General features: G+C 42.3%; 1 protein-coding gene across 3 annotated transcripts in view; it reads left to right on the top strand.

Annotated features, from left to right (window-relative positions):
* wnk4b (WNK lysine deficient protein kinase 4b) overlaps positions 1-26084 on the top strand; it is an 85366-nt gene that overhangs the window by 6705 nt on the left and 52577 nt on the right. For all 3 annotated transcript variants that reach the window (XM_046329988.1, XM_046329990.1, XM_046329989.1), the window contains exons 2-4: positions 21992-22164; positions 22810-23030; positions 23964-24121. In XM_046329988.1, coding sequence (XP_046185944.1) covers positions 21992-22164; positions 22810-23030; positions 23964-24121 — 552 coding nt within the window. The remainder of the gene's footprint in view (positions 1-21991; positions 22165-22809; positions 23031-23963; positions 24122-26084) is intronic.

Genomic DNA, 26084 nt, shown 5'->3' with positions numbered 1-26084 from the left:
TTTTATAATAAGGCTGTAACATAACAAAAGGCATTGTACATGTTTTTTTTGTGACAAAGAAATTGTTCACTATAGATAAAATGCAGTAGTTGGTGGACAACAAGTTGCCTTAAAGCGACCTCGTCACATCTCTCTTGTGTATTACAAACTCAGCATTGCACCACTCCTGTCCCTCCCATGCCTCGGGTTGCTCTCTCTCTCTCAGGATCCCTGGAATGGCCCTTGAGGAGGGGCGGATGAAACCGTTACTACCTACTACTAACCCTAAACCTGATTGAACCATAATAACGATGTGCCTAGGCCATGTATAGTTACTGTGTGTATGTGGGTGGTGCCCTTTTTCTGTCCTACGTTTGTTGGGCTTTTTTGTTCTTTTGTTTGCTGTATATTTCACAAACTGGGAATTTCAATGAGAAGCCCTGCATGGTGGAATGTCACCACAAGATTGATTGTAGCAGCACCTGAGTTAGGGTTAGGATTGTGTTGTTTTTGGGAGGTGAAGGGGGTAAAGCACACGAGGCCTGCTATGAATATGTTCTATGTATGGCAGTTAACCCACTGTTCCTAGGCCGTCATTGAAAATAAGAATTTGTTCTTAACTGACTTGCCTAGATAAAGGTAAAATATTTTTTTAATATATTTTTTTTATTTGTCATAGCAGTTGTTTTTGATTCCCATTGACATCTGTTATGTAAGTATTAAGACAGCGCTGGCCTTCTGACCGAGGCTTCAGGTCAAGTGTTGACATAATGTCCCTTATGAGGTATGATTACATCAAAATTAGACCAATGCTTATTTAGGCAACACCTTTGAGGTGCTTGTTTCTGTAATCATTGTTAATTATACAGTGCCTTGCAAAAGTATTCATACCCCTTGGATTTCTTCACATTTTGTGTTACAAAGTGGGATTGAAATGGATTTATTTGTAACTTAATTTTTAATTGTAACTCAATTGTAACAATCTACACAATACTTGAATGTAAAAATGAATAGAAATATAGTTGTTGTATAAGTGTTCAGTCAATACATGTTAGAAACCCCTTTGACAGTGATTACAGCTGCGAGTCTTCTTGGGTAAGTCTCTAAGAGCTTTACACACCAGGATTGTGCAATATTAACCCATTATTCTTGAAGCTCTGTCAAGATGTTGGTGATCATGGCTAGACAGCAAATTTCAAGTCTTGCCATAGATTTTGAAGCAGATTTAAGTGTAATCCGTAACAAGACCTTGTGTTGTAGGTTATTGATCTGCTGAAAAGGGAATTGGTCTCTCTGTCTGATGTAAAGCAGACTGAAGTAGATTTTCCTCTAGGATTTTGGCTGTGCTTAGCTTCATCCCTTTTCTTTTTTATCCTGAAAAACTCCCCAGTATTTGCGGATGTCAAGCATAGCAATAACATGATGCAGCCATCACCATGCTTGAAAATAAGGAGGCAGTTACTCAGTGATGTGTTTTTGTTGGATTTGCCCCAAACATAAGTCTTTGAATTTAGGCCAAAAAGCATATTAATTTGCTTTGTTTTTTGCAGTATTAGTTTAGTGCCTTGTTGCATGTTTTAGAATATTTGTGTTGTTTATTTGTATTTTCTGTCATTATTGTTGAGTAACTATTTTTTTATTTATCCCTTTATTTTACCAGGTAAGTTGACTGAGAACACATTCTCATTTGCAGAAATTACCTGGGGAATAGTTACAGGGGAGAGGGATGAATGAGCCCATTAAGCTGGGGATGATTAGGTGACTGTGTTGGTAAGAGGGCCAGAATTTGAATTTAGCCAGGACACCAGGGTTAACACCCCTACTCTTACAATAAGTGCCATGGGATCTTCAGTGACCACAGAGAGTCAGGACACCCATTTAACATCCCATCTAAAAGACAGCCCCCTACACAAGGCAATATCCCCAATCACTGCCCTGGGGCATTGGGATATGTTTTTAGACCAGAGAAAAGGGTGCCTCTTACTGGCCCTCCAACACCATTTCCACTAGTATCTGGTCTCCCATCCAGGGCCAACCCTGTTTAGCTTCAGAAGCAAGCCAGCAGTGGGATGCAGGGTGGTATGCTGCAATGTTGATTAATCTTCAGTTTTCTTATATCACAGCAATTGAACTCTGAACTCTGTAACTGTTTTAAAATCACCAATGGCCTCATGGTAACATCCCTGAGCAGTTTAATTCCTTTCCTGCAGCTCAGTTCAGAAGGACAACTGTATTTGATGTGTCTGGGTGGTTTAATACATAATCCAAAGCATAATTATTAACTTGACCATGCTTAAAGAGACATTCAATGTTTGATTTGTTATTGTTTCCCATCAATCACAGCAACAAGTGCTCAGCATATGTGGGAACTCCTTCAAGACTGTTGGAAAAGCATTCCAGGTGAAGCTGGTTGAGAGAATGCCAAGAGTGTGCAATGCCAAGCTTTCATCAAATCAAAATCAAATCAAATGTAATTATATAGCCCTTCGTGCTGTATATCTCAAAGTGCTGTACAGAAACCCAGCCTAAAACCCCAAATCGCAAGCATTGCAGGTGTAGAAGCACGGTAGCTAGGAAAACCGCCCTAGAAAGGCCAAAACCTAGGAAGAAACCTAGAGAGGAACCAGGCTATGAGGTGTGGCCAGTCCTCTTCTGGCTGTGCCAGGTGGAGATTATAACAGAACATGGCCAAGAAGTTCAAATGTTCATAAAGGACCAGCATGGTCAAATAATAATAATCACAGGCAGAACAGTTGAAACTGGAGCAGCAGCACGGCCAGGTGGACTGGGGACAGCAAGGAGTCATCATGCCAGGTAGTCCTGAGGCATGGTCCTAGGGCTCAGGTCCTCCGAGAGAATTAGGGAGAGCATACTTAAATTCACACAGGACACTGGATAAGACGGGAGAAGTACTCCAGATATAACAAACTGCCCCTAGACCCCTGACACAAACTACTGCAGCATAAATACTGGAGGCTGAGACAGAAGGGGGCAGGAGACACTGTGGCCGCATCCGATGATATCCCCGGACAGGGCCAAACAGGAAGGATATAACCCCTTTCATCAAGGCAAAGGGTGTCTACTTTGAATAATCTCAAATATAAATATATTTTGAATTGTTTAACATGTTTTTGGTTGCTACATGATTTCATATGTGTTATTTCATAGTTTTGATGTCTTCACTACTATTCTGCATTGGTGCGGCTGGCTTCCGGGTTGGATGTGCGCTGTGTTAAGCAGTATGGCTGGTTGGGTTGTGTATCGGAGGACACATGACTTTCAACCTTCGTCTCTCCCGAGCCCGTACGGGAGTTGTAGCGATGAGACAAGATAGTAGCTACTACAACAATTGGATACCATGAAATTGGGGAGAAAAAGGGGTAAAAAAAAAATTTATAATAAAAAAAAAAATGTAAAAAATAAAAACCTTGAATGAGTAGGTGTCTAAAAATGTCAATTAAATCAATTTGCATCGCAAAGAAATGCATATGAATACTTTTGTAAGGCACAGTAGAGGCATTAATAGGTTTTTGTAGCATTTCTTTATAAACTCGTGCAGAAAACATCAACCCCCTTAGGGTACCTCCCATTGTGGTATTTAAACCGTGAACCAGGCGTCCTGTCAACACGTATCTATTATGTAGAGAAAGAGCAGCAGTGCCCCAGCTCTGCACTTTCCCTTTTGTTGTCTGACTGAAACCTGCTAAACATACCTGCTAAAACCATGAGCAGTTCTGTGCCTCAACCAACCAATCTAACCCATTGCATTTGTAAAACTAGCCTAAATATATGCTGTGATCAGTCTTGTTTTTACTTGTAGTTCCTAACTGACTATAAGACGAATTTGAAACATGTTCTGATTCTGTTTTCAGGTCAAAATCAGTGCCTCTGAATCTCATTGTCTATGAAGTTACAAAGAGAATTTGCATTGATACAGACCAATGCACACAGCTTTAGTAACAGATTTCATGCTGCTTTGTGCTGATAAACTATTATTTTAAAGCCTCAAAGTGGACAGGGATAACTGACAAATTAACTTGTCAGATGTAGGCTTCTATGATTGTGCTTTGCATAATGGGTGAGATTCTGTTTAGTATGCTTTACTAATCCCCCACTGGCACCAAAAAACATTATCATAATCCCTTAGCATTTTTTTTTTAAATTCACAAACATCACTTTATTACTCGGTGTGTATGTGGTGTGTTTTTCCCTCCTTTCATATTCTTACAGAGAAGCATGGATCAGAGGAATGTTTTTCAGAGCTTAGTTTCCACTGCCTGAAAAAAAATAAGCGCTTGCTGAAACGTTTTAAACGCTATAGTGTCTTTCACGACTCGTGAAATTTGCAACTCAACATTGTATGTACTGTGGATTGCACCCTTCAACATGGCTCTTCCTTTTCTCTGGACTTTGTCTTCATATCTATCTAACTACCAGTAGAGATAAACGTGAGGTGGGAAGGAGGAGATAAACGTGAGGTGGGAAGGAGAGCGAGAGCAGAGTTTAATCATTTTAACTGAACTTAGAAGGCCCTGTGTATGTCACGACTTCTACTGAAGTCGATGCCTCTCCTTGTTCGGGTGGTGCTCGGCGGTCGACGTAGCCAGTCTTCTAGCCATCGCCGATTCATTTTTCCATTTGTTTTGTCTCGTTTTCCCACACACTTCTCATTTCCCTCATTATGTGTTATGTATTTAACCCTCTGTTTCTGCCATGTCTTTGTGTGGTATAGTTTATATGTTTGCATGTATGCGCACGTTAGGCTTGTTGCGCTGGGTTATTGTAAACTCATTTGTATTTTCGTTTGTGCCGTGTGCTTTTGGTTCGCCAAATAAAAGGCTCTGTTTTGCCACCAAATATCTGCTCTCCTGCGCCTGACTTCCTACAGCCCTTTACGCATACCTTGACAGTGTATGTCTTTTTTAATCACCTTAGCTTCACTATGAATGAGGATTGGGTTCTGAAAGCCTCCATTCCCATAGCTGCCAGTCTCAGAATTGAACACTACAGTATTAGTACTACGAATGTAGAGCTGAAAAGTGACTAGTCTCTGAGTTGAAGGCTATTAGCAGGACAAAATATGAATAGAAGTCCAGTTACGATTTCCATGATTGCCTTAAGCGATTTCACCTGTTCCTTAAACAAACTGTGAACAACTGCCATGATTCAAGAGCTGCGTTAGCAGACCTCAGTGGCACAGCAACAGCTGCCAGAGAGAGAGAGAGAGAGAGTGAGACACACACAGATAGAGAGAGAGCATAAAACACGTTGTGAAACACTGTCATAACATGTTCCTTGTCCTCCTGGTTCCCCAGCCACCCTGTCTAATTACCAGTTAGACAGCAGGTAAATGACAGACCATACATGAAAGTTACAATCAGACAGATGTGCAACTAAAGGCTCACATTTGTTCTCTGTACGTCTTTGAGCTAATTTTCTGGCGGTCTGATGACAAAAATATTTAGCTTATTGAGAAAAAAAAACTACGGCTGTTCCCCAAGATAAAGTGTACTTTACTCTCTCACGTGTACTTTACTCTCTAAAGTGTACTTTGTCTCTCTCACGATATAGTCCATTGGGAAACCCACACAATTGATGGAGAATATGATGAACTGGCATTACGTCAAATTCATATTTTAGTTTATAATGGGCTGTATTGTATTCTTTGCACCCTGCCATCCGGGTACATCTCTGCCATTGTTTGATTCTCTCACAAGGAGATACCACTAACTCTATGTCATTACCGACCATATCATGTTCAATGAGACCAGTCCAGTTTTTTAAAGTTCTCTACTGGTATTTGGAACTTTGGAACTTCTTAAACTTTATCAATTCATAGTACATCTTTTTGGGGATTATATTGTGCTCCAGACGGACAAAGGTTCTTGGCTTCAAAGAACAAGAGCCACAGAGGTTTGACAGCTCATTTTGAATCGGCTTGTTTTAACACCTCGGAGGATGCCTTGTCCGTCGGTTGTAAATGTTTTACATATTTCTCTCTCTCATCACATTTTTTTGCTTGACATTAATTACCTTTGCCTTCAGAAATATATCATGTCTGATCTGCTGTCTTGAGAGTATTTTACCTCCTTCAGTCTCTTTTCAAATAGGGCTCCTAAATTCACTATTACTTAATATGGATGATAAAAGCTATTTGTGTTAGCCATAGACCCTTTTGACATCTCTTCCTAAAAACAACGACTGGACGTAGACCAGTTATTTTCCAACCCATCATCCATCTTTCTTGTACTCGGTCCTCCCCTCTCCTCCTCTTTCATGGTCTTTGTCACTGTCTTTTTCCCTCTCCTCCTATGACCTCACTCTTTACTGCATTTATTGACCATACTGTTATTACCTCCCGAATCATATAGTGCAAGGGGAACAATCTTGTACAATATATTAATCTTTATATATGAGCCTGGATATTTACCTTTATAGTGTGTGGATAGCAATATCATCCATACATGTCCCTGACCTTAACACCCTATTGGTTTAACAATCACACCCTGGTCTGTTTCACCTGTCCTTGTGATTGTCTCCACCCCCTCCAGGTGTCACTTATTTTTCCCAGTGTATTTATCCCTGTGTTTCCTGTCTCTCTCTGCCAGTTTGTCTTGCATGTTCCAAGTCAACCAGCATTTTCCCCGTCCTCCTGCTTTTTGCATTCTCCTTTTTCTAGTCCTCCCGGTTTTGACCCTTGCCTGTTTCTGGACTTTGTACCCACCTGCTTGACCATTTTGCCTGCCTTGACCACGAGCCTGCCTGCCACTCTGTACCTCCTGGACTCTGATCTGGATTTGACCTTTTTTCCTGTCCATGACCATTCTCTTGCCTACCCCTTTGGATTAATAAACATTGTAAGACTCCAACCATCTGTCTCCTGTGTCTGCATCTGGGTCTCGCCTTGTGCCTTGATATTAACAGCTTCAGGGGTCCTTATACACTTACAGTTGAACGCTTACATGTGTACATGTATGTATCATGTTCTGTCTAGACATTGACATACTCAGAAGGGGGTTGAAACAGACCATTCCATCTCGATGATCCTGGCAGTCGGCACTCGACAGATTGAGCAAGAGCGACACAAATCGGAAATATCATCTGTCAGTACAGTAATGGGCTACATATGAGCGAGATATTCAAGTGTTATAAATATGTGACAAAATATTGCAGTTTAATAATTTTATGACCTCACTAAAGTCAAGGCAATGGGCCACTTTAGTTCTTATCATTCAGAGCTTCTCTAGGTTATCTGTAAATGACACAGGGTCATAGTTCCACTCATACCATTCATTTTAACTGCTGATTATTTTCTTCTATAGTTCCACCCTTTTACTTTCCTAGTGAACTGCATTAAAGGTGTTTCCACATGTCACAAAAGGTGTAATGAAATAAAACTTTAATTGTCATTGAGCTTTGTTTTGTGCTATTATAAGAGTGGGCATGGTTTGGCAGTGCATATAGCATGTAGTGTTCTTTACTTGAGTGGCAGACTGTTGGTTCTTGCCAGTTGCCATCACCTGTATATGTAATGACTCATTAAACCTCCCAGTTTCACATTCAACACACCTGGACATTTTATCACAACCACCTATGAGCTGTCATGATGTTTACAATGATGTTTACAAACAACAGAATATCTCAAACATCATTCATATTCATGATTCACTCCAATTACAGGCATGAAAGTCCCTTTGTTTTTAGCATAGAAGCACGCCTGAAATATGCCCATTGTTTACCTTTGCGTAATGAAAAGAAACAGCTGTTTGTGAGATCGGGATCTGGTCCATGCTCTCCATTATTAACCTATTAAACCATGTGACTGGCCTGGAGTCTTATTTCCTGCACCCTCAGGCTGGTTCCACACACCCACCCACCTACACAAGCACGTGAGAAAGCTTGAAAGCAGAGACACAGAGAAACTCAAGAGACTGAAACACAGGGCCGGCTTTAGCCTTTTGGGGGCCCTAAGCGAGATTTGGTCCCCTCCATTTTTTAAAGTGAATTTCCTGCAATTCTACACATCTTGCCATCGTGCAGAGAGAAATAAATTGCAGTTTTACAGCTAATTTACTGCTATTCTACAAATTTTGCCATGGGATGGAGAGAAATGTTTTCACTTTAAAGCTCATTTCATGCAGTTCTACACATTTTGCCATGACTTATGCTATGTTAATAATATCTGAGTGAAAATTACTAACAAAATCAATGGGGTCCTCTGGGCACATGCCCTGCGTGCGTCATGCCCTGCCTGCCTTGTCGGTATTTGGCCATGATTAATACAATTTTAGATAGCTGGCTATAATTTGCCAATCAAGGAATTGTTAGCTGACATGGCTAATTGATTGACTCTCAGTGACTGATGTAACAAGAGAGAAATTGCTGATCCACAACCAAATTCCAAATTTGTGCCTTGTGTATTCTGCTATTCTAACTCTCAATACTAAGTTGAGATCCCAACTGAGGTCCTAAGAAATATCTTATGATGTGTGTGTGGGTTGGGGGCCCCTAACGGCTTGGAGCCCTAAGCGACCGCTTATGTTGCTTATGCTTGGAGCTGGCCCTGCTGACACATCATACACATCCTTTGTTTCAGATCATCATGCTCCATTACTCATTGAAAATGGACAGGACGATAGACTGCACCGTTACCACTGTAGGTGTTGTTCCTGTTGCACTTGTGGATCTGTTTGGATGCAGATATCCATCTGATGGTATTTCTGTTTGATATATGGATGGAAATCCAAGTCTTATGCGACAGCGGATATCTAATTCTCAGTTGCCAAGAAAGAAATCCTAGTGAATTCAAATCCTAAGAGCTAAGGGCTTTCTTATATTAGCTGTGAGTGTTATCAGCTTAGCCAAGCTGCGTTATCATGCCAAGGCTCTTATTTTGAGGGTCTGCAGTGCATATACAAACAGCCCAGGATTGGGAGTGTCATTGTATGGTGGAGTGTAACTTGACTATGAGTGTATCTCTTTCACCCTGAATTAGGTGATAGGTGATAAATGTATATTCCCAAGTTTCCAATGTAGGTGCACAGGTCGAGAGAAAAATTTGAGTAATCAAGGTGACAGGCAGTGACACGTTCAATTATCGCCTTGCACACTCTTGTCTGCATCTAGCTGATCTAGGGTGTAATCAGGCTTCCGGGTTGGTTGCGCGCTGTTTTAAGAAGCAGTGCGGCTTGGTTGGGTTGTGTATTGGGGGACGCATGACTTTCAACCTTCGTCTCTCCCGAGCCCGTACAGGAGTTGTAGCGATGAGACAAGATAGTAGCTACTAACAATTGGATACCACAAAATTGGGGAGAAAAAGGGGGTAAAATTCAACACAAAAAAAGCTTACCTTGACTTGGAATAGTTCCAGTGTTGGATAGCCAGCTAGCTAGCATAACATCCCTCTCTGTTTGAGCCAGGTGTTTGAGTAGGCTAAACTAGCTAGCTGCATTCCCTAGCTAAGTGAAAGTGAAATAAATACAACAAAATATAGCTAGCTCTCTCTCTGTCTCTCTTGCATTTCTTAAACAATTAATTTGCTCAAAACTGTTCAACTACTCACCACATTTTATGCACTGCAGTGCTAGTTAGCTGTAGCTTATGCTTTCAGTACTAGATTCATTCTCTGATCCTTGGATTGGGTGGACAACATGACAGTTCATGCTGCAAGAGCTGTTGGAGGGCATCCTCTGGAAGTTGTCATAATTAGTGTGTACGTCTATGGAAGGGGGTGAGAACCATGAGACTCCTAGGTTTTGTATTGAAGTCAATGTACCCAGAAGAAGACGGAAACTAGCTGACCTCCGGCTACACCATGGTGCTACCATACAGAGTGCTGTTGAGGCTACTGTAGACCTTCTTTGCAAAACAATGTTTTAATCAATTATTTGGTGGCGTGAATATATTCAGTATAGTTTCATCTAAAAATGCTAACTTTTTAAATGTTTCACTTAATGTTTCAATAAATTCACTGAGGAGGATGGTCCTGAGCCTCCACTGTCCCACATGTCTTTTGTGTGTCTCAGTGTAGATTCACTCCCGGCTGTGACCAGAGGTTGACTTAATCAGCACAAATTGATTTCCTTTAAAAAATATAAAGAAATATGCCGATGGGGAATCTGGTCGTTTTGTGACTTGATTTTCAGCATCCTTCATGCAGTGACAGTGTTATGTTTGATGGGGCATGATTGTAATTGGAGGTGGCCTCTGGCTCCATCCATTTGGGGAGTACCGGAAGTCAGAGTGAAACCAAATCAGTAAACAAGGAGGAGGATAATTGTAATGGGATTTAATGAGCAGAGCTCCTGGTAAGACGCTTCAGGAGGGTGGTCACGTGGGCTAGCAAGGCAGAGGTCCTGGGTTTGAGCCTCGGTGTGAGCCAAACAGGAGGAAGTGGACCTCGCTAAGCAAGCAACGTGACGTCCTTTACACCAGCATGACCCCATTCATACCATACACCCTTTAGTTCTGACGCTAAATGATTTATCTAGGATCAAACTCTGCAGATCAATAGTTCTTAACCTCAGACTTATCATTACACATTTTCTATTAGTTGCTAGTTGTTAACCTTTTTCTAGGTTAGTTCAACTTTGATTCAAAGTGGCAGGTGTGAAATGATCTGAAAACTCAATCTGCTACAAACTACCTATCAAAGTAAAGCCCTACAATATTTACAGAATCAGTGTTCAATAACTCCTGGATCTGGTAGTTCAAAGCAAATCTTATCACCCTGTATTTTAGTGTTTAACAGACACATTCTTGTTTCTCTGCTCTTCCTTTGTTCTCCTGGTGGACATGGCAATCCTATAGCCCTGACAGGCTCTGCTTCCGTACCTCCAAAGGCACTAGTTAAAGCCCTTGACGGGGAACATCTGTGGGGTAGAGATACACCAGGCTTTTCCAGAGAACCCAGAGGCTTTACGAGACAGAGGCCGGTTTAATGAGACACTCTCAACTGCTCTGGCCAGGGCTTTGGAGTTGCCCGTCCCTGACACACCCTCACATGGCTTGATTTTCTATGGAGAAACTTGGGGGGGGGGGGGGCTTCAAGCCTTCACCTTTTACAGGCCTGTTTTATTGTCATTTACTGTTTACTTCTTCCTTGGATACAGTTCAGTCTTTGTCTCTGTATTGATTTGTACAAAGAATGGTCTGGTGTGACAGTATATGGAAAGTGTTGTTGAATCAACTTAATGGTGGTATTTCTTGATGAAGACGCAGGTGCACTGGTCTATGCCTGGAATAATTTGTGTCAATTTGATAAGAGAACAGTGATGTATTGATTTTTCTTTCAATATGTCACTCATTCTTATCATTTTCATACATAATCATTCGGAAACCTTTTATTCGTCAACCTGTTTGGTTCGTGTCAGGTTCTAAGCAAATACATAACCTTTTGAAAACATTAGTCCATCCTAGTGACATGGTTTATTATCAAAATTGCCATTTACAGATACACATTGTCAGGGTTAAAACAGAAGATCCCACACCTTCTCAGTCTCCTTGTCTTAGCAGCCCTTTTGCGAGGACCAGAGACACGGCTGGACACATGGACCCCATAAATCCCTGCTTTGGGGGCTGTTTCTCATGCTGTGCGAAATGGAGGAAGGAAGTCGCCGGCAAAGGAGTGAGCCAAGGAGCGAGTGTAACAGAATAACTTTACATCCGTCCCCTCGCCCATACCCGGGCGCGAACCAGGGACCCTCTGCACACATCGACAACAGTCACCCTCGAAGCATCGTTACCCATCGCTCCACAAAAGCCGTGGCCCTTGCAGAGCAAGGGGAACTACTACTTCAAGGTCTCAGAGCAAGTGACGTAACCGATTGAAACGCTATTTAGCGCACACCGCTAACTAAGCTAGCCGTTTCACATGCTGTGAGTTGGCCCCAGCCCCCAAGGTCGATGAGGGAGATATAATGTCAGTTTCCTTATCAAATCAGCTGTGAATCGCTTTCTCTCATTGTTGTTTTTTCTACTGATGTTTTCCAACGGTCGAAACATGCAACGTCAATGCTTTATTGGAGCATGAGCTGAGGCCTTAGCAGTGTTTTTTGAGTCAGTTAGACCGTATGACATCAGTTTCACTTGTCTTAGTCAGTGATATCCTCTTCACTACGTCTTTAGGAACCTGAATGGCTTTAACAAGGGTTCAAGTTTTCAGTCGGGCAGATATCTCTCTCTCCTTCCTTGGATATTTATACCCCAGTGTGTGTCCCTCCAGCTGTTATTTACCTGAACAAACACCACAGCCACAGGGACTACTCAGTTACTCCCAAATGGTTTGTGTAGGTCATCAGAGCCACAGAGAAGCACCAGTATACCTTGTCTCTGGTTGGCTCTTGAGATTCAGGAAGGAGAAAAGTGGCTGTAGGTTAAAGAAGTACTCTGAGGCACTCCACACAAATACAAAAAGACCCAAACACTTGGCATGATAATAATCTTATGTCCGTTTCATGGCCTTTCACTGTCAATAGTGAATGTCTGTCAGTTTGAACTGCAATCACGTGCAAATCACTACAGTAGTGCAGCAGGTTTCTTAGCAAATCTCTGCAGGTGGGTTTGACTGGTTTATTTTCATGGGAATTAAGATTTGTAATTTACCAGTAGTTAAATAGTTTAATACTATTAGCTCACGGGTCTCTAATCTCTACCAGCCCCTAACCTCTAGTTAGTAGACTATATATGATGAATTGCCTAATAACCTGCTAACACATTCATTTCCATGATGGCTTCATAGCTAATTAGCTGCTAATAGGCTACATACAATGTGCCTTATTCTAAAGTGTTACTTATCAGGATCTTTGACGCCCACCCTTCCCACTCCCAACACACTCTCTCCCTTCCCAGCTGGTTGTGGGTTGCCAGGCCCTGCAAGCCACCAAACAGTGCTTATGTAAGGGTAAGATGGCGTTCCCTGGCCAAATACCTCCTGGCTTTGCGGCACATGCCGAGATCCTCTGGGACTAATAATATCCCCCTTCAGCTTCCCAGAAAGGGGGGCCAGGTCCCTCCCCTCTCTGGGTTAGTTTTTGGAGGCTAACGCCTCATGTGATTTGAGGACACTTGGCCCAGAGACTAATTTTGACCACCCTAGCATGGAGTGTGTGGGGAGTGTATATGCAGTTCAGACAGCAAGCATAGTGACCCTATGTTTCCTTGGGGTTACATAGTGGCAACTAACTGTCCAGAACTGTCTGGATTTGGAGATCCACTTTGAATCTTCTGGGATAGATCCAGGCTGAATCACATCCGGCCGTGATTGGGAGTCCAATAGGGCGGCGCACAATTGGCCTAGCGTCGTCCATGTTTGGCCGGTGTAGGCCGTCATTGTAAATAAGAATTTGTTCTTAACTGACTTCCCTAGTTAAATAAAGGTTAAATACATTAAATCTGATTGTCTGTAAATATAAGTTAGGACATAAATGTTATAATATTAGTTAGATTAAAGAAGATATGCAAACATGTTTTTGGACAATTAGTTGTTTTTAGCTGCTTTGTGTTGTATTTCCTTGTGCTCCTCCCTGAAGCTATGGTGGTCTTATACAGATTCTTACAGTAACTGACTGCACTACTGCTCAATCAGTAATCCTGCCTAGAAAATAGCTAAATGTTCTCCTGCCTCGGAGGCAAACCTAAAGCACAGTCATCTGAAGGAAATAAATTTTTCCTAATTGTAACATAATCTACAATGAAGCATTGTTTCTCTACTAATTTCAAAAAGACTGCAGTGTTTAACTAGAAATGTTTCATGGAGTCTCATCTGTATTTGCCTTAGTTCTTAAAATAACCTTACGGTTCCGACTGGACTCACTGGACAGACATTTGGTATTTTAGATAAATCTTTGTACCTCCAATAAGTATGATATGTTATGTTTAGTATGGTTACCAAAGACCGAAGGTTACTTAAAGACAGAAACGATAGGAGGGAGGTTGGTTGGGGAGGATGGGTGGACATATCTAGCAATCCAAAGGTTGCGTGTTCGAGTCGTGGTGGGGACAACTGTAGCATTTTAGTTAACTCTTCCCCTAACCTTTATTCTAACCTTAACCCAATAAACATTTTCTGTAAATTCTCCTAACCTTTGTCTTTAGTTCTCCAAACCACCAATGTAAATTCTCCCTGTAATTCCCCTTTGTTGTTCCGATGCAACATGCAACCTGGTCTCAGAGAAATATGTATAGTACAAGATCATCCGAGGTGTATAATACTTTCCATCATCCAATTTGTATGCTATTGTACAACCGGGTATGACGTATGATATTACAAGTCCTCTAAATCGTATGACAGACATTTGGTATTCCATAATGTAACCTAACCTAACATAAAGTATCATACTAAATGGAACGACAGATTTACGTACCAAATCTTACGAATTGACCTGAGGTCAGGTTGCATGGTTGGAGAAAAGGGGCATTGGTGTCACTGTGACACAGTGTCAACTCACTCAGGTTAAAATCAGTGTGTCCTCGAGAAAAAACAGGCTGTTCCTGATAAAGATTAAAATGTCCACTCCTTCTAGACTACCCTATGTACACAAACACATTATGGCGTAGCCTACACACTGTTTTATATAATAGTTTCAGACTTATTACAATGTACAACATAAGTTACATTTCACACATCTCCACACATTCTCACCTCCCTTTCTCTCCTTCACTCTCACATACATTACACACAAACATGCACAGGCTCCATGGTGCCGCAATTGTGTTTCTGGTATTACTTTTCTGCTGCAGTCTACCTCAGGAAAGAAGGCATTAACAGTTAAAGGGCAGTTGTTTTCTGCTGCCTTGCCAGGGTTTTTTCTGGATCAAACTGGGGCTTAGGTGGTGGTGGGTGTGGCGAGTGTGTGGCAATGGTCGTGGCCAATGGTGCGGTCATCGACCAAACATTTTCGAGGTACTCCTGTTGGCCATAGTGACACATTTTTCTATGTGGCGGAGATAAAATGTTGCAGTTTTAAAGCTAATTTCCTGCAGTTCTACACATTTTGCCATGGCTTATGCTATCTGAGTGACTGAAATATTATAACAAAATCAATGGGGGTCCCATGTCATGACAAAAATACTCCTGAATGCATCATTTGGGGAATTTGTTATTCTCCCTGATTGTCTAGTTTTTATTTTGGTGATTTTCAGTTCTCAAAGATGATCTTATTAAAAAAATATAAAGGTCCATTTTATTTTCTACATAGTTTATATCTGGTTTTAGTCATTTAAGTTTACACTTAAAAACCTTTTCCATACGGAAAATTACTGTTTGGACATAGGCGGCACGACAAGACTTTTCTATGCTGAAAAAAAACCCTGTGTGCTCTTGCCATCTTTCTGCCGGAATGTGTTCAACAGCACCGTCATCCAAGAAAAAACTACTGAGAATTCTCCAAAACCACAGCCACTTGGACCGATCTCCTGCTAATGATTCAGACATAGGCTCTATATCCACTCTGTATGCATTGACAAAAAAACATTCCCCAAGCTACTGTTAATCCAGCAAGCATTTTCCTTAGTATTGGTTCCTTTGGTGGAGATGGACACTAGCCAGGGTCTATAGCCAGGGCACAGAGGCACATTCTCATAGTGCTATTACCTCTTTTGGACTGAATTCTGACTTTCTCTCATAGCTCCTGGGCAGTGTTCTCGTTCTTAAAGATCTTTCCCTCCTAAAAGCTTGACTTTGTCCTGGTCAAGTTTGGCACAGCAGGACTTATATATAAGTCCTATATTAAACCACAGCTTTGAAAGGCCTAATCAAATGTGAGCAGTATTTTATTTGAGTTATGGAGCCAGTGAGCTCCCCCTGCTCCCATTCACTTTCAACAGAAAATAAAGCTCAGTTTCCTGTTAGATAAGTCACACTCAAACTAGCACGTCCAGAAACAGACGCGGAGTGCACCTCTTTCTATAGGCAGATAAGATCCAATGTTGTTTGGCTAGTCTGTGGTCAGATCGTCATAGCAGCCCACATGCTACAATATACTCTACATATCTCTATTTGAAGCCAGAACAGGAATTTGACATGATTACAGAAATAGTATTTCCTGATGAATACAGCCATTCATTTTTCTTAGACAGCGACCCAACATTTTTACATTACAGTGTTGACAGCCAACTCCATGGAAAACAACTGACAAAAGAGGATCTGTCATTTTCTCCTAAGAAGTGAGCCATCCTGTCTGTATATACAGTTGAAGTCGGGAGATTACATACACCTTAGCCAAATAGATTTAAACCCAGTTTTTCACAATTCCTGACATTTAATCCTAGTAAAAATTCCCTTTCTTAGATCAGTTAGGATCAACACTTTATTTTAAGAATAGGAAATGTCAGAATAATAGTAGAGAGAATGATTTATTTCAAATTTTACATTACTTTCATCACATTCTCAGTGGGTCAGAAGTTTACACACACTCAATTAGTATTTGGTGGCATTGCCTTTAAATTGTTTAACTTGGATCAAATGTTTTGTGTAGCCTTCCACGAGCTTCCCACCATAAGTTGGGTGAATTTTGACCCATTCCTCCTTACTGAGCTGGTGTAACTGAGTCAGGTTTGTAGGCCTCCTTGCTTGCACATGTCTTTTCAGTTCTGCAAATTTTCCACAAATTTTCTATAGGATTGAGGTCAGGGCTTTGTGATGGCCACTCCAATACCTTGACTTTGTTGTCCGTTAGCCATTTTGCCACAACTTTGGAAGTATGCGTGGGGTCATTGTCCATTTGGAAGACCCATTTGCGACCAAGCTTTCACTTCCTGACTGATGTCTTGAGATGTTGCTTCAATATATCCACATCATTTTCCTACCTCATGATGCCATCTATTTTGTGAAGTGCACCAGTCCATCCGGCAGCAAAGCACCCCCACAACATGATGCTGCCACCCCCGTACTTCACGGTTGGGATGGGGTTCTTTGATTGCAAGCCTCCCCCTTATTCCTCCAAACATAACGATGGTCATTATGGCCAAACAGTTCTATTTTTGTTTCATCAGAGGACATTTCTCCAAAAAGTGCGATCTTTGTCTCCATGTGCAGTTTCAAACCGTAGTCTGGCTTTTTTTATGGCGGTTTTGGAGCAGTGGCTTCTTCCTTGCTGAGTGGCCTTTCAGGCTATGTCGATATAGGACTCATTTTACTATGGATATAGATACTTTTGTACTTGTTTCCTCCAGCATCTTCACAAGGTCCTTTGCTGTTGTTCTGGGATTTGCACTTTTCGCACCAAAGTACGTTCATCCCTAGGAGACAGAACGCGTCTCCTTCCTGAGCGGATGACGTCTGCGTGTTCCCATGGTGTTTATACTTGCGTACTATTGTTTGTGCAGATGAACGTGGTACCTTCAGGCGTTTGGAAATTGCCCCCAAGGATGAACCAGACTTGTGGAGGTCTACAATTTTTTTCTGAGGTCTTGGCTGATTTCTTTTGATTTTCCCATGATGTCAAGCAAAGACACACCGAGTTTGAAGGTATGCTTTGAAATACATCCACAGGTACACCTCCAATTGACTCAAATTATGTCAATTAGCCTATCAGACGCTTCTAAAGCCATGATGTAATTTTCTGGAATTTTCCAAGTTTTTTTTAAAGGCATAGTCAACTTTGTATGTAAACTTCTGACCCACTGGAATTGTGATACAGTGAATTATAAGTGAAATAATCTGTCTGTCAACAGTAGCCGAAGTTGGTCGCTCTCCTTGTTCTCCTTGTTCGGGCGGCGTTCGGCGGTCAACATCACCGGTTTTCTAGCCACCACCGATCCACTTTTCATTTTCCATTTCATTGTACACACCTGGTTTCCATTCCCATAATTATATGTTCCTTATTTAACCCACTGGTTCCCCCATGGTTTTGTGCGTGTTTGTTCTTTGTAAGTTAGTTTGTATTTGTGAGCTTGATTATTTTCCTTCTTGGAATATTTGTTGTTTTTAGTAAAGTTACGTGAATTACTCATCTCTGTGTCCTGTGCCTGACTCCGCCTTACCTGCTACACCTAGACGCCTTACATAACCGACTTGCCAAAACTATAGTTTGTTAACAAGAAATTTGTGGAGTGGTTGAAAAGTTTTATTGACTCCAACCTAAGTGTATATAAACTTCCGACTTCTACTATATAGTGGGGTCCGAAATGATTGACACCCTTGATAAAGATGAGCGATAATTGTATTGTATTATTTTATACTAACACAATTCCTCAGATAAATAAATTTTGTTGAACAAGTAATTGTTTATTTTCTCAAAAGGTTAAGGGTCAAAATGATTGACACCTCTAAATATTATTATAAATTAATTAGTCAAAAAATGTGGTACCATATTCCTAACAAACAATGAATACATCAAGCTTGTGGCTACAAACTTGGATGCATTTGCAGTTAGCTTTGGCTCTGTTTTACAATATTTTGTGCCCAATAGAAATTAATGTATTGTGTCATATCGAAGTCACCTTTATTTTTAAATAGAATATGTTTCTAACACATCTGCATTAATCTGGATGCTACCATGATTACGGATAATCCTGAATGAATCGTGACTAATGATGAGTGAGAAAGTTACCGAGTGTTAAATATCATACCCCCAAGACACACGCACACACACACACACACACACACTCTTATACATCATCTTCATGAACTTTTCCGATAGAGCCAGATAAAAGTTGCAGCAAATCAAAGTACCCGTCTTTTACTAGAATTGGTGGCAGAGATTTAGATGTGGTAAGTTCACTGCTTCTGACGGCTCCCTGCTGAATGATTTCACTGGCTGGTGTTTGATCACCAAATCCGTTCTTGGTGGGTTGAAAGAGATCTAGAGAGATGGGGTGAGTGAGATGAAGTGATTGAGTGAGGAGCCTAACACAGCTGTTTTTCTTTGTGTGGGGTTCATTCCTGGAAGCGGCAAACCCAAAAATAGGTTGTCCAGTGAAGGAAGAAATCAACCCCCTGTTCTCTACCCCCATCACCCCTCCATCCCCCCACCAGCCAGTCATGACCTGCTCCCACTGCCACTCTTAGATAAGCTAGGTGGCATCGTTGGACATCCCGCATCATCCTGGCTCTCTGTGAACATAGTAAAATGGAGCTAGTGTGTGCTGTAAACAGGACAACCCTCATTCAGGTTGACTTTGGCACCCACTTTGCACTGTCACTGTGTTTTAGTGTCACGATGCCCGGGTACCAAATTCTACCAATAGTGCTCCTTATTGTTGTGAGCTTGGCTCCTGGATCAGGACACTTGACTGAGAATGACAACTTGGTGTTTGTGGACAGAGCATGCATGCAGTAGGACAGCTTGTGTTCTGAGTGGGACAGCAGAGGGCAGTGAGAACTACTGGCCTGATATCCCCGCCTTATTGTTGCGTGATCTTTAGAGTAAGTGTGGACAGTTGGTCTCCTACAGCACTTGTCTCCTGGGAGAGAGAGTGAGAGAGAGGCGTCTGTTGCTTTGTACTAAAAACCACCGGCTGGGCTGTTGTCGTGTGTAAAAACCCCATCAAGAATTTTGGAAACACAAACAAACACAAGCTGCTAAACCTCTCTGAAACAATCACTTTCGTTTTCTCTATAATTGATGCATTGATTTCTGGGAATTCTGCTCTAACCCCTTCCAATGACATTAAAGCTAGAAAGAATTTGGTGCCATTAGAGAACTGTTACGCGTCAGTGTTTCCAAGCCCCTGGTAGAGTAATGCATGCCTTATGAGAGGGCTGGGGATGGCAGGTTTCTGGCTTGGCACAACTCTTCCTCTTGGTCTTTGGCACTGGTATTTTACGTCTCCTCCCACCACAGGCTGATAGTTAAGAGTACTGGCTACTGTATCAATACCGTCATCTATTCACATCTAGATTTTTGTAGCTATATCTGTTCATCTGCAAATATTATGCAGTGAACTCACATGATTGTGTAACCTTATGCAATGAAACACAGCCACCTATAATTACATTGAGGGGCCTAGATACATTTGCAGGTTGCATAATAAATGACTTAGCATTGGCCTGTACATTGTGTATTATATACTGTATGTTTGTGTCTTGTCCATTTAAGCTCTAATCTCAATACTTCTGTGTACAGCAATATATTCTCCTTTTCCCTCGTAATGCTAAACTCAGCAAAAAAATAAACGTCCTCTCACTGTCAACTATGTTTATTTTCAGCAAACTTAACATGTGTAAATATTTGAATGAACATAACAAGATTCAACAACTGAGACATAAACGGAAGAAGTTCCACAGACATGTGGCTAACAGAAATTGAATAATGTGTCCCTAAACAAAGGGGGGGGATCAAAATCAAAAGTAACAATCAGTGTCTGGTGTGGCCACCAGCTGCATTAAATACTGCAGTGCATCTCCTCCTCATGGACTGCACCAGATTTGCCAGGTCTTGCTATGAGATGTTACCATACTCCTCCACTAAGGCACCTGCAAGTACCCGGACATTTCTGGGGGGAATGGCCCTAGTCCTCACCTTCCGATCCAACAGGTCCCAGACGTGCTCAATGGGATTGAGATCCGGGCTCTTCACTGGCCATGGCAGAACACTGACATTCCTGTCTTGCAGGAAATACTCACTGAGCAGTATGGCTGGTGGCATTGTCATGCTGGAGGGTTACGTCAGGATGAGCGTGCAGGAAGGGTACCACATGAGGGAGGAGGATGTCTTCCCTGTAACGCACAGCAATGACAACAAGCCCAGTCCGAAGATGCTGTGACACACTGCCCCAGACTATGACGGACCCTGCACCTCCAAATCGAGCCCGCACCAGAGTACAGGCTTTGGTGTAACGCTCATTCCTTCAACGATAAACGTGAATCCGACCATCACCCTTGGTCAGATAACCGCGACTCGTCAGTGTAGAGAACTTTTTGCCAGTCCTGTCTGGTCCAGCGAGGGTGGATTTGTGCCCATAGGGAACGTTGTTGCCGGGGATGTCTGGTGAGGACCAGTCTTACAACAGGCCTACAAGCCCTCAGTCCAGCCTCTCTCAGCCTATTGTGGACAGTCTGAGCACTGATGGAGGGATTTGTGCGTTCCTGGTGTAACTCGGGCAGTTATTGTTGCCATCCTGTACCTGTCCCGCAGGTATAATGTTCGGATGTACTGATCCTGTGCAGGTGTTGTTACATGTGGTCTGCCACTGCAAGGACAATCAGCTGTTCGTCCTGTTTCCCTGTAGTGTTGTCTTAGGCGTCTCACAGTACGGACATTTCAATTTATTGCCCTGGCCACATCTGCAGCCCTTATGCCTCCTTGCAGCATGCCTTAGGCACTTTCACGCAGATGAGCAGGGACCATGTGAATCTTTCTTTTGGTGTTTTTCAGAGTCAGTAGAAAGGCCTCTTTAGTGTCCTATGTTTTCATAACTGTGACTTTAATTCACTACCGTTTGTAATCTGTTAGTGTCTTAACGGCCGTACCACAGGTGTATGTTCATTAATTGTTTATGGTTCATTGGACAAGCATGGGAAACCGTGTTTAAACCTTTTACAATAACGATCTGTGAAGTTATTTGGATTTTTACGAAATATCTTTGAAAGACAGCGTCCTGAAAAAGGGACATTTAGTTTTTTGCTGAGTTTATATTTGTGTCTACTCTATTGTACTGTCAGAGTCGAGGTGATGTGATTAAGACGGAGTCAGGCGCAGGACACAGAGATGAGTAATAATAGTAACTTTACTCAAAAATAATCTTCCAACAAGGAGAATGAAAATCCAGAATCACATAAGCGAGACAACTGACAACAATAAACATGCACAAAACCATGATGGCTCCAGAGGGTTAAATAGGGAAATAATTAAAATCTAATGTGAACCCAGTGTGTACAATACAGACAAAACAAATGGAAAAAGAAATATAGATCGGTGGAGGCTAGAATGCCGGCAACGTCAACCGCCGAATGCCGCCCGAACAAGGAGAGGAACCAACTTCGGCGGAAGTTGTAATATGTACTTCTATAACCTACTACGTGTATAGTCTCACCACTATAATAATGTATTCTCCTCTTCCCTCTCTCCAGACGCGGAGGCTGACGAAGGTGGAGCGCCAGCGTTTCAGTGAGGAGGTGGAGATGCTGAAGGGGCTGCAGCACCCCAATATTGTCCGCTTCTACGACTCCTGGAAGGACAACTGCAAGGGCCACAAGTGCATCCTTCTGGTCACCGAGCTCATGACATCAGGCACCCTCAAGACGTGAGTTAAAGGGATACAATCTGTATGTATCTGCATCCAGTATGAAGTTATTTAGAGGTAGTTTCACAAGCCAATGCTAACTAGCTTAGCACAAAGACTGAAAGTATGCTAGCTGTACATAAAAATGGTTTCTATCAGTTCATCTGACTCACGGAAAATAGATCATGGCCTTCATTGCCAAAACCCTAAACTATCCCTTTAAGTCCATCCCCACTGCCTGAGTAATAAGCAGATGGGGAAAAGTATGTGCCATTTTCCTACGTCATCTCCTTGTAAAAGGTGCAAAAGACTTCAAGCTGATATGCTTTCCATCTGTGTTTTTCTGTTCATGTTAGTGAATCTACTGAATTAGTGCGTTAGCCATGTGGCTAACATCTGTCGAAATGGAGTGTCACTCTCAATTTGAGCATGACAGGAGAAAATTGGTTCCAGAGACCGATGGAATGGAAAATGCTACCTCATCCTCAGGCTCTCAGATTCAATGTGAGCACCCCTGGTCCATGGTGCTCTGTTAATTAGTAACACTTGTTGCTTACACTGTTGTACCCCATGGTTCCAATCGGTCAGTTGGTTGGACACCAGGGTTTTGGGTTTGAGTCCTGCATAGGCCGCACGTACAGTACTCATATCAGCCTCACCCTGCAGGTACCTGAAGAGGTTCAAGGAGATGAAGCTGAAGCTGCTGCAGCGCTGGAGCCACCAGATCCTGAAGGGCCTCCACTTCCTCCACACCCGCACCCCGCCCATCATCCACAGGGACCTCAAGTGTGACAACATCTTCATCACCGGCCCCACAGGCTCCGTCAAGATCGGCGATTTGGGCCTGGCCACACTAAAGAGTGCCTCGTTCGCCAAGAGTGTCATTGGTGAGTCTCCCAACTACCCACAGCCACTTCAGTTGACACTGACACTCAGTATGATGGAGTGCATCAGGGCTCTATTCTAGACCCTGTGACTATTGAATAATTCTCAATGTAGGATTAAAGCGTTCTGTCCCCACTACTAAGGTTTTAAAGTTAGACGTACGTAATAGCTGAAACCTCATAGAGAATGTTAAAACGTTTTGCCACCTACAACACTTACTCTTTGCTATTTGCTTTAATGTCTTTTAAAAATTGTATTACAGAGATACAGTATTGTGTGAAACGGTTATTCAATATTTCAATAAATAATTTCTTCCAGTGTAAAATGGAGTCCCACTGCTACCTGTGTACTGCTGTCCCTTCAGTGTGGTGTGACCTTAAACTGGAGCAACTGTAAATAAAGCCTTCAATGCCATATGCTGGCCACTGTGTTTATTTATTTGGCTAGGTGTTTATATTTATATACTGTCATGGTGCATGACGGCTAGTCTTTGCAGTGACGTCAGCACGGCTGCCCGACATGTTCTAATCTATCTCACTGCTATCACAGTGTTTGGTCTCAGTTACTTTTAATAGTGTGGGTCATCTAAGTCCCATTTGGAAACCTTCAAATCTACAGACGTTTAACATTTGTTTTACATTATCACGCTCGTATAAGATCTGGTGTTGTATCAATAAATAACTTATCTTTTGATTACCTCCTCCTTCTGTACCGCCTTTGATACATTTTTTCCATTTGAATACACTTGTACTTGCCAATACACATTTTCCGCACTGTATTACAAGGCACACAGTTGGCTACTTGTTCCAAAGTGGTCAGAGTTAGAATGAATAAGGCCACTATTGTGAAGTGTAACTGCAGATGTCAGTGAAGTAGGAACACATTTTGCGCCATTCTCATAGCCACTATCATTACATCCCCTCCCCTCCCCTCAGGGACTCCTGAGTTCATGGCTCCAGAGATGTACGAGGAGAAGTATGATGAGGCGGTGGACGTCTATGCCTTTGGGATGTGCATGCTTGAGATGACCACGTCTGAGTACCCCTACTCCGAGTGCCAGAACGCTGCCCAGATCTACCGTAAAGTCACCAGCGTGAGTGGATTTCTCTGTCTCTGGTGGTTTCTGTGTGTCCAGTCCATGTTGTTCAGTTTGTCTGTTGTTTCGCTAGATGTTGGTCAGATCTGAAGATGCATTTGGCCATCTTTCTGGTTGCAGTTTGCAGTTTGACAGCACCACCTGTTCAGTGTAGTGCTGCTTGCCTCTGGGAAGAGGTAAGCAGGAAAGAGGCATTCAAAAGGCGTGCAACATGTGCAAGGATCATCATCTCTTGTTCCTTTCAACTAACTGCTGTTCTCTCTTTCTCTATCCACCCCCCCTCTCAGTCTTTCTTTTGAAGTTGCTTGCTATGCATCACTAATGTGACACAAATAGATACAAAAAGATACACAAAAACACTCAATTACATACTCTCTCTCCGTTGTGAATGCCACCAACATTCTCACTTCCATCCCAGCTCCAAAAATAGAAACCCTCCCCTTGTACCCAACCCTTTTATCTCTGTTACTGAGTGTTTATCAGACCACTAATGGTAATCTACCATTTCTCATCTCTATGCAATGTTGCTGTGACATTTCTCATCAGCAGAGTCAATTACAGGGTCTCTGTGGAGCTATAATGAATGGTATTTACCAAATGGACGCCTCTCTTTCACTGCTATAATCAGCTGTTGCACTGTAACGACCAGATTTGGAAGAGCTGAAGGGCTCTGGCTTGATTGCTAATTACTGGAATTGGAATGATGCTTTAAGTCTTTTACTTGTTGGAGGACGAGGTCCACATGCAGGAATGGGAACGTCTCCACAATGCTGGATTTTCTCCACTCCACAATTCTGGATTTCTTTGCGGTCATTTGGCCAAATAAACTGAAATCCCCAAGGACCATAATGCACGTTGTGGATTAATTTACATGCAGCTCTTCCAACGTGATTGACACAGTAAGAATCCTCGTGCTAGCTGTGTGTGTGTGTCTGAGCTCGCTACAGCCCTGAAACAACATGAGCAGTATTTAATGCTAGAGTCCAAAGTGCAGAGTCCAGAGTGTTACAGCTTTGAGGAAGCAAAGCTCTCACTCCGTTATGGGTTTTCTGCCAGAACCACAAAAGCAGTTTGCCAGCCTCTGTATTCAGACGTTCTCCAGCCAGCCTCTGTATTAAGACCTTCTCCAGCCAGCCTCTGCATTCAGACGTTCTCCAGCCAGCCTCTGCATTCAGACGTTCTCCAGCCAGCCTCTGTATTAAGACGTTCTCCAGCCAGCCTCTGCATTCAGACGTTCTCCAGCCAGCCTCTGCATTCAGACGTTCTCCAGCCAGCCTCTGCATTCAGACGTTCTCCAGCCAGCCTCTGCATTCAGACGTTCTCCAGCCAGCCTCTGTATTCAGACGTTCTCCAGCCAGCCTCTGCATTCAGACATTCTCCAGCCAGCCTCTGCATTCAGACGTTCTCCCGCCAGCCTCTGCATTCAGACGTTCTCCCGAGCCAGCCCCTGTACTCAGACGTTCTCCAGCCATGCTCTGTATTCAGACTTACATACTTACTTGCACTGTTGTTTCTTATTTGTGTTGACCTCAGCAGATAAGGATCTCCATGCTTAATTCATACCACAGTTCTAATTTAGCCATGGGGCTTAACCTATAGAGGAAAGGAATTGCAGATTATTACAGAGACTACAGCAAATAGCCACCATTCTCCTCCTACACTTGGCTATTGTCTGACATCATTTTATGACAAGGTCTGTGTCATCAAATTATCTTGTTCCCTTTCTCAGAGCTATATTTTTATGCTATGATAGGAGAGCTGTATATCATTCCACCAATAGACCAATAGTGGTCTATTGGTGGAATGATATCACTGTCATGTTTAGTAGCCTTCACCAACAGGATAAACAGTGGATGTTATATATGGCTCAAGTTTCCCCTGTGCTGTGTGACGTGTGAGATTATATATTATACGGTGTCTGCACAGAAATACCTATTTGTTTTTCCTTCAGGTGAGATAC

The sequence above is a fragment of the Oncorhynchus gorbuscha genome, linkage group LG26, assembly GCF_021184085.1.
Source record: "Oncorhynchus gorbuscha isolate QuinsamMale2020 ecotype Even-year linkage group LG26, OgorEven_v1.0, whole genome shotgun sequence".
Lineage (NCBI taxonomy): Eukaryota > Metazoa > Chordata > Actinopteri > Salmoniformes > Salmonidae > Oncorhynchus > Oncorhynchus gorbuscha.
Note: the sequence above shows the minus strand (reverse complement) of the source record. Positions and strands in the feature narration are given on the sequence as shown.